Consider the following 12,054-nt stretch of genomic DNA (forward strand, 5'->3'; position numbering starts at 1 on the left):
CACCTTGAAACAGGATAGTAAATACTTAAATAAATAAAAGGTTTTCATAAGCCCAACCCAATGGCACAAGTGTATGGTCTTAATAAATAGTACTGCATGGCTTTTGGGGATTTTCTGGACTTCTCAATGAAGAAAATGTTTTCAAGAAGACAGTTGGGCATGCTGATCTATCTTAACCTTTGGTGACTGACAGCCCAGTTCCGAGTGGGAGTGCTGAAGGCAGCTGTGGAAGTGGTACAGCTCTATGCTGGCAGAAATGACCTCCTTGGGGCACTTAGTCCACCAGAGGGGCAAATCCACTGGCAGGTGGCCACTGTGGCCTCCTGGGATGTCCAGCCACGGTGCTGAGCACCATGTTAGTGCCCCAGTGTTGCTGCCAGTGGGGGTGTTACAGAGACGGGGCTGGGAGCAGAGCCAATGTTAGTCAGCTTCCATCCCAGAATTGCCTCCAGGTATGTGGCAGCCCAGGCTACAGATTTATGACACTCTTGTGTGGCATAAGTCCATTGAGCCCAAAGGAGGGCTTTTTGGTGGTGGGGAGGTTTTGCTTTGTATTTTGCCTCCCTGCGCCGCTGAAGAGCCCACTGGAGGTGGTGGATTGGCACCACAGCAGTACAAGCCCTGGCTGTGGAGGGCTCTGGATTGGCCTGTAACAGTGCAATCCTGCAAAGAGTGACTCCAGTCTAAATCCACTGAAATCAACAGGCTTACATTGGAATAACCTTGAACAGAATTGCGTTGTAAGAGGCCTAACAGTGCTGTCATAGGATAAACCAATGTGGTGTATTTTTTAGAGTTTCAGACTAGGCTAGGGGACACCCAGCTTTAATTTCCTGTTAAGACATGAAGATTACATAGTGCCTGTGGTCAGTTACCCTAAGTCAGCCTGACTCCCCTCACTGGGCTGTTGTGAGGTTAAAATCGGGCAAGGAGAACCGTGCAAGTTGGTCTGAGCTTCTTGGAGAAGGGGTGAGATGAAAAATATGTCAGACACTGACAGTGCTAGGCACAATCTGAATAAATAGCATTTAGTAAACTGATGTGGTCTGAGAAAAAGCAATGTACAAACAGACATAAAGAAGCACCGTTTGAAATTATACTGAAACTTCCCATTGGATGGCAGCCACATAACTCGAGCATCAATTGTGTCTTGGTAATTCAGCAAGTCATGCTGAATTTCCTCTGTGAAGCATAGGCTGGGGTGGAGAGGAACGCTTATAATGTTCTTTTTCTTATACTGTGATCTGTGCTTGTATCTCTAATAGCAGAAAGAAATCAGTGGTGCCTTTCTCATCAGGCCTGAACCCTCCGGGCAAAAATACCCATAAAGAGGCTAAAACACATTTCTTACTGAGGCTCAGGGCAGATTACGCGTTCCAAGTCAATGCAGTCTATAGGATGGGGCCTCTCAAGAACAACGCTAATAGGATTCGGAAGGCTGAGATCTAAAAACAAGTGAAACAAGTGAAACTCTAAAAACAAAACGTATTAACATGACATGTTGAGCAATGCAGAAATTGCACAGTAGGATAATGCGAACAGCCTACTTGTTAGTACAAAAAATATAAATTTGGAAAGATTATTCTGAAGGTTAACTTTTAATATCTTTGATTTGCACAGGGGCTCAGTGTCATTATGGGACAGCAGCATTCACGTTTTAACTCGGGCCCTCTTCTTTGCAGATTGCATTTTGCAATCTTCCACCGATGCATCCAAACCCTCAAAGTCGGGCCATTCTCCTCCCCTTCCTATGGCCTTCGCCGTGCTTTGGTGGTGGGGAACTGACAGGCCCAGCTCCCGCCTAGAGGCCCAGATCCCAAAGCCTTTCTTTTTCCCTTCGGGATTTGCTGGCCAGTCTGCAAATCAGCCATGCCTCCCCGCGCTGTTGCAGTACGCAGCTGCCAGCAGGTTGGGGCGCGGAAAGCCGCGTGCCAATCAAGGGCCAGCCCCGGCGCTGTTGCAAGTTCCTATTGGCCAGACCCTGCCCGAGGGGGCGGGCCACGAGGGGGAGGCCGAAGGTGGGTGGGTGTGACTTTAAGAAGTGAACTTTCTCCCCCCCCCCCCCCACCTCCCGCAGCTGCTGGTGCTGCAACCCTCGTCGGCGCGGATGGAGCTGAGTTGCGGGGTCGGGGCCAGAGCCAGCCAGACGGTGGCCACCACGGCAGCGCTGCCGCCCCCTGCTCCTCCGCTGGGTCCCGGGCTCCTGATGGACGGCGAGGGTCCCGGAGAGGACGATTACGAAAGCCTGCCCACTGGAGCCTCCCTTTCCACGCACATGACGGCCGGGGCGGTGGCCGGCATCCTGGAGCACACGGTCATGTACCCCGTGGACTCCGTCAAGGTGAGCTGGGGCGGGGGGCTGTGCTGGGGAGGGTCGGTTGCCCCTCTGCAACAATCGGGGGGCTCTTTAGGGTCTTGCAAAACCAGGCAACCTCCTTGACTGTCCCAGTAGGGTTGCGGGTTTCTCCAATCCTGTTTGTTTTGGAAAGGAGACTATTACCTGCCTTAGTGCAACAGGGACTGTGCATCGCCGTGAACTGTGACTATGCTGTCTTCTCTCTGCCTTCCCCACCCTGTACCCCACTTTCGTTGTATTAATCCACATGCTGGTTTCCGCCGTGCATTCCTCCGTCCCTGCGAGAGCCAGGAGCAGTTGCTCGGCGTTGCACAGCCAAGAATTGCACAGTCAGAGTCCACGCAGCGGCTTTGCAGACGTCTGCTGCTCTCGCTTCCTCCACGCTTGCAAAAAAAAAAGCGGGGGGGGATAGGAATTGCTCTCCTGGAACGGTTGGGCCGTAGTAACTGTCTCCCCCTTCCATTCAACCCACGAGGAGCCCGGCTGCTTTCTTGCTAGTACCTCGTTGGCGTTGCCGTTTTGTTATTACCAAAAGGGTACTCGCTATTTGAGTCCTTCAGTGCTTTGTAATTTTTATTTTATGCAAAACTGCAACCGCGAGAGGTTGGTGATTTGTTCGAGGGATTACAAGGAATCTTGGCAGGGCTGGAACTTAAACTCAAAAGCCTCGGATCAAATTTCGTAATCCTTTTCTCCGGGACTCGGGAGGTGTTCTCCTTCTCTGTTGTCATGAATGGTGTGTATTGGGGTGTGTGTGTGTGTGTGGGGGGGTGTATTGTAGGCAGGATCATACACAGCCAAGCACGCTGTCATTGCTGAATGTGTAAATATTTTAAGTAATCCTCCAGTCTTTCATTTTTGTTCTCTTCTTACTGGAAGCACTGATGGGGGGCATGCCGTATATTAATCATTTCCTCCTTTGCAGTTGGAGTTACTTAATTCTGTAGCTTTCTTCCCAGAGCTGTTTGTAAGACAGACAACGATGCCCAACTAGTGGCTTATTTATTTATCTCTATGTTTTTTTCTCCAGTGGAGACCTGAAACACATTACAACAACGTTCAGCTTGCCTCCATTTTACCCAAACAACAACAACAGCCCGGTGAGGTAGGTTAGTGTAGGAGTATGTGATTGGGCCAAGGGCACCTAGTGACTTCCATGGCAGAGGGGGAATTTGAACCCATATCCTAGACTGCCACTTGTCATCAAGGCTGGGGCCCAGGACCACTGTTGAAATCTTCTTTCTCTCCCCCCTACCCCCACCCCCACCCCCACCCACCCCCAATTACCTGACTGCTGTTGTACTCAGGTAGCAACATGAACCTAGGCCTTTTGTGATGCTTCTGATGGATGGGTGTGGGTCTGGTCCTACCACTTTCATTAACAAAATATAATTGCTGTGTAGCCAGAGGAAGAGCAGTCTGCTTTGCTTGTCACTCAGGGTGTGTATAAGAACTTGAGGATAGAGGAGCCCACAACAAGGAGGTGGCAGTCCCAGATGTTGTTTTTGTCAGGTTTGCTCTGGACATTCAAGGACCTTCTCATAGAATTGCTCAGCCTCACACTAGCTATTTCCACCATCAGGTCTGTCCCCTCCACAGCAAACCTGAATCCTGCATTTACGCTGATGTTGAGTCAGTGTTTTCAGCGGCAGTCTGAGCAACATGACAGTTCTTTATTTTATTTGCTTACTTCATTTATCCCCCACCTTTCTTCCCAGTGGGGATCCAAAGTAGCTGTCCTCCATTTTATCTACACAACAACTGCGTGAAGTAGGTTAGGCTGAGAGAGTGGTCCCAGTCAACCGACAAACCTCTGTAGCTGAGTGGAGGTTTGAACCTGTGTCTCTCAGATCGTAGTTCTACACTCCCACCACCCATAACTGTGTAGGCTGAAACACTTTCAGGTGAGTGCCATCCACACTGCTGAGACGCACTGATGTACAAGCAGCTTAAGTATCTCCGGTTCTTCATGGTTTCTCTTACTGTGTTTTTATTCTGTTACTTAGGCCCAAAATGGCTCCTGAAGTGATTTATAGAATTTTAAAAACTGTGACAGTTGGCGGCAATGAGAGGCTCTCCTTGGAGGGGGGATTCTTGACTGTGATGATGGGGGGGGGGCAGATAAGGGAGCACGTGGGGATAGTGCGGTCCAGGTAGCATAACTAATGCACAGCTTTGGAACATGAGCGTTCAGAGTCTGTCTGGTGGGATCTTTCTGCCTCTTCCTTTGCTGCCCGGAAAGAACCTCAAGTGTCAAGTTTGTTAATAACTGAGATTATGCAACCTAAGACTGAATACATTGGTCCTCTTTGCAAGGCCGGTTGGGCAAGTCAGGCGCACTGTTATAGAAGGGAAACCTGGCAGAGGTGCCAAGCGGGGCAGTTCTTGACGTGTCTGTCAGCAGGTTGCCTTGGTTAGTGAAGTGCCAGAGTGAATGGGATGTTGGTGAATCTCACAAAGGTAACATGTGGTGTGTAAACAGAAGAGGGACTCCCTTCTTTTTGGTGTGAAATGATGCCACCATTAACACCAAAACACAGTCCACTAAAACACTTCCAATGATGAATCACCTCAGCGTTGGAAGAAGGCGGATATTAAGAAAAAGTGATTAATGTAGATTTTGGGTCTCATTAAGTGACTCTTCTAGTTTAGGCTTGTGATGGCTATGGAGATATGAAGGCCCATTATATTTTCCACATCCTTTTCCCACCCTTTGAAATATAGGCCTTCTTATATGCAGGAGAGTGTTGGACAGTAATGAGCAAGGTTCCACAGGTTGTGGTGCGGCTTGCTAGCTTGCCGCAATTTGTGGTTAACATTGATCTATATCAGGGGTGTCCAACTCTGGCGCTTCAGATGTTCATGGACTACAATTCCCACCAGCCCCTGCTGGCATGGCTCTAAGCCATGGGAATTGTAGTCAATGAACATCTGAAGTGCCAGAGTTGGACATCTCTGTTCTCTTGCATTTTAGTCTTTATTTGTTTATGCTCTATTATGCTTATGCTCTATTTTTCTCCTCAGTTGGGAGGCAAAGCAGTTTACACCAACATTCTTTCTTCCTCCATTTTATCCTCCTGACAATAACCCTATGAGATATGCTAAATTGCCAGTGACGGATCCACCAGGTCCCAATCTGGTGGGTGAATTTGCAGAGGTTTGGTAATCCAAGTTATTCAGCTATCTTTGGCTATCTTGCAGAAAAAGTGAATGGCATGGATTTTCTGCCTCTGCAAGATTGTTTCCTCTTAGGTTGAAGTGGGAGATCTCCGTTCAACGAACCGCTGCCAACTGATTGGGAAATTGACAGGAACCTTATACAAATGTTCCATGTAATATTTCCAACTTGGTGATTAAGCAGGCTTAAAAAGGCCTGTAAAAATGTGGCAAGTAGATAGGATAGAGTTCCTTTTGATATTTGGTTAAGTTATAAATGCCAGCTTAAGCAATTTGCAAATGTGGTAGATGTACAGTTTAACTCTGATATTGCCAAGAGTGCAACATCTTTCCCCTTTTCTCTCTGTCTTTTTAAATCCCTCTCCAGATACAGTACTCCTTTGTGTACTGATGCCTACCGGTTGTATATTATTCTGGACCATATCAGACAGCTCTAGGTGGAGGAGTGCATGTGGCTCATCTGTGTTCAGATTATTTCTTTATTAAGAAACAGCAACAGGAATAAGCATTTAAACTTCTGTTGCCCTTCGTTATACCCTATGTCATGCCTCATATCTTACAGTACCACCCCTGACTACCAGTTCCCAAGTGGGGATGGCACCCCACCAGTCCCATGGTCCAGAGACTATGCAGCCTCCCCCAGGATGAAAACAACCTGCATTCCATAATAGTGAAAGAACTGCAACAGCAGGTGTCTAATGAGCTGATAAGGCATTGCTTGGGAAGTGAAAGTACAACCACAGTAATTAAGGGGGAGGGGGGATGAGAAGAGAGAAAGGATCCCAGGCCCTGGCCAAGAGAAATGGCAGAATCAAACTAGACACGGGCTGATCATGACAGTTGGTAGTGTTCGTACCTGGCAGCGCTGACGTTTTTGTGTCAGACATAAGCTCTGCGCATGGATCTTATTGTGGGAGCAGCAGTGGCATAGGAGGTTAAGAGCTCGTGTATCTAATCTGGAGGAACCGGGTTTGATTTCCAGCTCTGCCGCCTGAGCTGTGGAGGCTTATCTGGGGAATTCAGATTAGCCTGTGCACTCCCACACACGCCAGCTGGGTGACCTTGGGCTAGTCACAGCTCCTCGGAGCTCTCTCAGCCCCACCCACCTCACAGGGTGTTTGTTGTGAGGGGGGAAGGGCTAGGAGATTGTAAACCCCTTTAAGTCTCCTGCAGGAGAGAAAGGGGGGATATAAATCCAAACTCTTCTTCTTCTTCTAGATATTCTGAACTAGTGTCCCTCTGATTGATATTGGAAAAGGGAGGAAATTCTTCCTCTTATACCCCTACTTTTTAGCTTCTTGAAGGCATTTGGAACTGATTAGTCTTTGATCCAGGATGCTGGGCTAGATGAACTTCAGTCTGATCCTACAGTTTCTGTGGCCTTGTACGTCAGCATAGAAAAGCTATGGATGATTGATGTAACATCATCACAGGAACTTTGCAGTCATTCTGGTGATAGCTTGCTTGTGTAAAATGGCTGTTTAATGGGAAGACCCATGTTGGCATGTAAATCTGGTATAGTGATCATAAGTCCACATTTATCTGGTATTCTGACCACCTTAAAAGAACAGCATGCAAAAAATCAATGAGAATGTAATAGCCTGGGACCAACTTCCACAGGCTTCACCACCCACTTTTGGTAAAGACCCACAGGTCTGGAAATGCTGGCTTACAATAGTGTTCTCCCCTCCCTCTCCATTTTGTCCCTACAACAACTCTGGGAGGTGGGTTAGTTTGAGGGATAGTTAGTCCAAGGTCACCCAGTTCACTTCTGTGGCACAGTGGAGATTATTTTTACTCTGGTCACTGTGCTGTCTATCTTGGGAGCGACCACCTTGTAGACTGGGCCTTGAGAAAGAAAATCTTACCTGTACAGTATTCTTTGTGCCATACCAGTGAGTGCTGCTGTTAAGCTGGGCCTTCAGTTACTTTTCTTATGACATTTGTATGGTGGTGTGATAATGCCTGCATGCAGGCACTGCAAGAATAGTAACTGTAGACTTAAACAAGGTGCTAGTCATGTGGTACATTTGCAAGTAAGTTCTCCCCCTTCTTTGCTTACCCAGTGGCTATGAGAATGGCTCCTAAGGTGAATGGCCTCCTAAGGAACTAGTGACAGAAAGGATCTCTCAGACCATGCCTTGTTTTTTTAGCCGGTATGCCTTACCCAAATGAGCTGTGATCTAGGAGGGCACTTGTTCAAATCTCATTTCTGCTTCTAAGTCACTAGGTAGTCTTAGACCAGGGGTAGGGAACCTGCGGCTCTCCAGATGTTCAGGAACTACAATTCCCATCAGCCCCTACCAGCATGGCCAATTGGCCATGCTGACAGAGGCTGATGGGAATTGTAGTTCCTGAACATCTGGAGAGCCGCAGGTTCCCTACCCCTGTCTAAGACAAATGTCACTTTTCCACCCCTTCTCACCTTCAATACCAACTGTTGCCAAACTATTTTTGGGAGTGTCTCACCACCATTATGAGCAAACCATTTTCTCTTTGGATTGGATCTTGTTTTGAACTGGCTTCTCTTTGTAGCGTTCCTAACTACACCCTCTTTTCTGGGGTGTTCGCCTGTGTGTGAGCGCCTTTGGATTTATACTTCAGTGCATCGATGAAGTGAGTTCTGATTGTTGAAAGCTTATTTGTTTATTAATTAAAGCATTTATACCCTGACTTTCCTTGCGGTTCAAGGTCTCTTGCAGCAATGGTTAAAACATTCCATAATTAAACATTTTCAGTTAAAACCAGTAATAAAACAACAAGCTCCAGATCTCTCTTCCCTCAAGCTGCAGCCAATTTGTTTGTCTTTAAGGTGCCACTAGACTCTTGTTTGTTTGGAATATTGAAGGTAACATACAAGTTTATTGTTATCTATAATTAGGCCCTGAATTATTCTTTGGGGTATTTAAAGGCTGTAGGAGATGCAAGGAATGTCTCTTTTTCTGCCACAGGACACACATACTTTCTAATGACATAAGGCCAGTACTTAAATATAAGATTGTTCCGACTTGTACCCATGCCCCTCTCCCTCTGCAGAGCTCCACTCGGCTGTTTCTAATTCTACTTTCTCTTGCTGAGGGGGGGTGGGCTGGCATGTGAAGTTGACGACTTGGGAGAGCCCAGAAAATGAGTTCCGCTACTCAGCACTAGCAAATACCATTGCAAAAGAAAGGGGAAAAAGCCCTGCGTCTCAGGAAGTGTTTCTTCTGCTTTGTTCACCTTCTCTCCTTCCAGTAATATTAGCCTCATGAACATGACAGGCCAAAAGGGGCAGGGTCCCCTGAAGCCATATTGGGCTGTCCTGATTGAACAAGCTGCAAGTTGGCTTCAAAAATGCTTCGGTGTGCTTTTCCAACGTCTCTCCTTCGCTTGCTGGAATTAAGCGCCCCTAGAGTTGTTTCACAAGTTTAACTAGCATTTCCCTCCTGGTGAAAACAATCCGGCTTGTTTTATATAACATTGGGAAGCGAGTCAGGGGTGTGAGTGAAATCATCCCCGTTGTTTCTAGTTTGCTTGTTTTTTAAACTCTCCGGCTAAAGAAGGTTGGGGTACTAAACTGTCATGTAGGTCCCTAACTTTTCAAGCTAGAAGCACCAACAGAGACTGAGTGTGCCACCTAGGCTGTTGGGGTTTCAAAGTGGTTTGTGGAACAGTTGGTTGTTCAGCAAGAAGCTAGCGAAGAGTTGGCGAGAGTTTCTTGAAAGATACATTATCTCACCACTCCTATCTTCCCCAGTAATGTGCAGCTGCCGAGGCATGTTGTGAGATGCGTGCTCAATTTACGCAGTGTGATGGCAAGGTCATGGGTTTGGTTGCCAACTCTTAAGTGGAGAAACTCCTGAAGAATTGGGGGTGGAGCCTCAGCGGGGTACAATACTGTACAGTCAACCCTCTAAAACCACCATTTTTTCCAGGGAAACGAATCTCTGCAGTCTGGAGAGGAGTTGTAATTTCAGATCTCCAACCCTAATCCAGATGCTGGCAGCTCTATTCCCATGGGTTCAGCTGAGTTTGTAGACTTTAGAGCAGTTTGAAGTCTGCTGGAACACAGAAAGGTTCTGTGGCATGCTGGAATTCCTTAGCAAGCCAGCTGATGGCGAAAGCGTAGAAAGGTTAAGGACTGGTTTAAGGAGCGGGTTTTTCCTTCATGGAGAATCCAGTAAGGGTGGTGAGAAATTGAAAGCGGAGTGTCCTCTTCTTCTTCCCTGCCCCTCAAACAGGAATGAACTCTTTAAAAGGTAAGAATAAAAAGTCCTGAGTTGCATCAGAGGCTTGTATGGGCGCTGATGTAAGTACTTTTCTCAAGCAAACTGGTGAGGAATGTGATTCATTCAAGGTGGCAGCTGCGTAATAAAAGGTCGTCCTGTTGTGTAATCGGCATAACTGGAGCTGGCTTAGTGGTGTGGTATTCTGAATGTTGTTCTGGGGTCCCGCATGTAAGAGTTATGAAAGCCGGTGTAGCATTGCAACTTAAAAAAATGAACTGTGGTTTGGAGGAGCCTGGTGCAAATTTTGCCTCTGCCCCAGACTCATTATGTGGCCTTAGCAAGCAGCCACAGCCTCCTGTTTGCAAGATGAAGGATAATTCTGGCCTACCTATAGGGTTGTTGTAAGAGTTGCAGCAAACAGCATTTGTGAAATGCTGTGAATATTAAAAGCAGCACTTTATAAAGAGATATTTTAAATTCTTCCCATCAGATTTTCCCTTGGATTTGGGAGGGTTCTTGATTACTTCATCAGGCTTGTAAGAATGGCAACAGTGAGCTCATCCTCGGTTCTGTTTGTGTGTTTAACTTTCATACATGTCCAGATTCTTGTGTAGTCTGCTTTAGTTTTCAGTTCGTTCCCCTTAACAAGTTACTCATGTTCATGAGGACACATCAGCAACTTGTTAGGAGAAAAATTACCTGGACTGAAAACTGTGGCTGAGGGCAGATGTGCCATTTCTGTAGCTGGCTTTAGAAATCTTCTAAACAGAACCAGTAGGCAGGCAGTACAGACCAAAGTGGCAGAACCATGCCACAGAACAGTAATTAAATTAATGACATCTGCTTATCCCCATTTGCCCATTTCGGATCCTTACAGTGTGCTTTCCTGTGACCCTCTAAACTGAATCGGTAGCCTGTGTATGTATCTTATTCACCACAGAGGAACCTGAAACTGCTGCCTCAGCAGATTTGGGATTCATTGAGAGCAGCAGAGATGGAAATGTGGTCACTGCTCTGATACTGTATGATGCATTGAGTAACTTAACATCTGTCTTGGGTTAGGCCAGGGGTCTGCAACCTGTGGCTCTCCAGATGTTCATGGACTACAAATTCCACCAGTCCCTGCCAGCATGCTGGCAGAGGCTGATGGAGATTATGATCCCATGGTATCTGGAGAGCTTAGGTTGCAGACTACTAAGGTCGACGAATGATCCAGAGGCAACTTTATGCTTTTAAGTAAGCTCTATCATGTAACTCTTAATTCTGGTATTCCCTAACAGTGATTCATTGGCATCATGAGGTCTCCTCTGCTTTGCTGTATTTCTACAATGCAGTTCAGGTAGCAGGTGGGTTCTTCAGAGGACTGCTAGCTAGCATCTGGGTCATCCAGTGCCGCCTGGTTGTTGGCATTCTTGCGTCGAATCCTCAACTATGATTCCTTGTGTAATCCAGTGAGGCTTCTTGGACTGTGCGAAAGACGTACAACGCCTTCAATGACAGTCCTGCTCTGTAAGTTCACTCATTGCGGTTTTAACACAAGCAAGCTCTTCTCTGTGAAAGGGAACTGGGTATGGGAGCGAAGGAATCTGTTCCTTGCTTTGAGGGGAAGCCGAAATTGCACCGTGCTGGCTTGAAACAAAAGCCAGCCGTCTTGAAAATGTCTCCTTGTTTCTCAGAGCAGGCTGTGCATGGCATTGATTGCTAACCTGTGGTTCAGTCAAAAAGCCTGTCCTCTATCCCACATTAGAATGCATTTCAGGGTCTCTACCCTTAAACCCTTAAAAACAATACAAAGCCCTGAACAACTTTTTAATTTGATACCTCTACAGATGCTTTTAAACGAAATGGAAAACATCCCACGTCATGTGAGCAGGGATGGTGACTGGGCAGAACAATTCATTTTCTGGCTAGAGACGGATATTCCATGGCAGTACAGTGAAAGTGGGGGGGAAAGCAGACCTCTCCCTGGAGTGAAAATCTCCCACATTTCTTCCTGTTTGAAGGCTTATCTGTATGCAGAAACTAATGCTCAGAAGGGTTTCTGAGTGCACCCTGTCTAGCTTAATTCAGGCCAGTTATGCCTTAGAAGATCTGACTGTGCACTCTTGGCTTGTGAAAGCTGCAAACACTTTGGTAGCCTGCAGGGAGCCTAAGGTTTAAGAAAAGGAAATACACTATTTCAGATCCATTCTTGACCTAGATGCTGCTGTGCCATCTAACCTGCTTACTGTATTGGATTTGTTTCTCTTCCTCACCTTGGTTATCTTGTCCTAGGGCAGTGGTTCCCAATCTTAGTTACATGTACCTGCAGGG

The 12,054-nt window shown here is 46.8% G+C and overlaps 1 protein-coding gene across 1 annotated transcript in view; it reads left to right on the forward strand.

Annotated features, from left to right (window-relative positions):
- The first annotated feature begins 2,071 nt into the window (after positions 1-2,071).
- The window catches only part of SLC25A37 (solute carrier family 25 member 37), a 31,728-nt gene continuing 21,745 nt past the window's right edge, over positions 2,072-12,054 (forward strand). Inside the window, exon 1 of the mRNA XM_048512734.1 lies at positions 2,072-2,341. Coding sequence (XP_048368691.1) covers positions 2,108-2,341 — 234 coding nt within the window. The 5' untranslated portion in view covers positions 2,072-2,107. The remainder of the gene's footprint in view (positions 2,342-12,054) is intronic.

This window comes from Sphaerodactylus townsendi, linkage group LG12 (assembly GCF_021028975.2).
Source record: "Sphaerodactylus townsendi isolate TG3544 linkage group LG12, MPM_Stown_v2.3, whole genome shotgun sequence".
NCBI classification, from domain to species: Eukaryota; Metazoa; Chordata; class Lepidosauria; order Squamata; family Sphaerodactylidae; genus Sphaerodactylus; species Sphaerodactylus townsendi.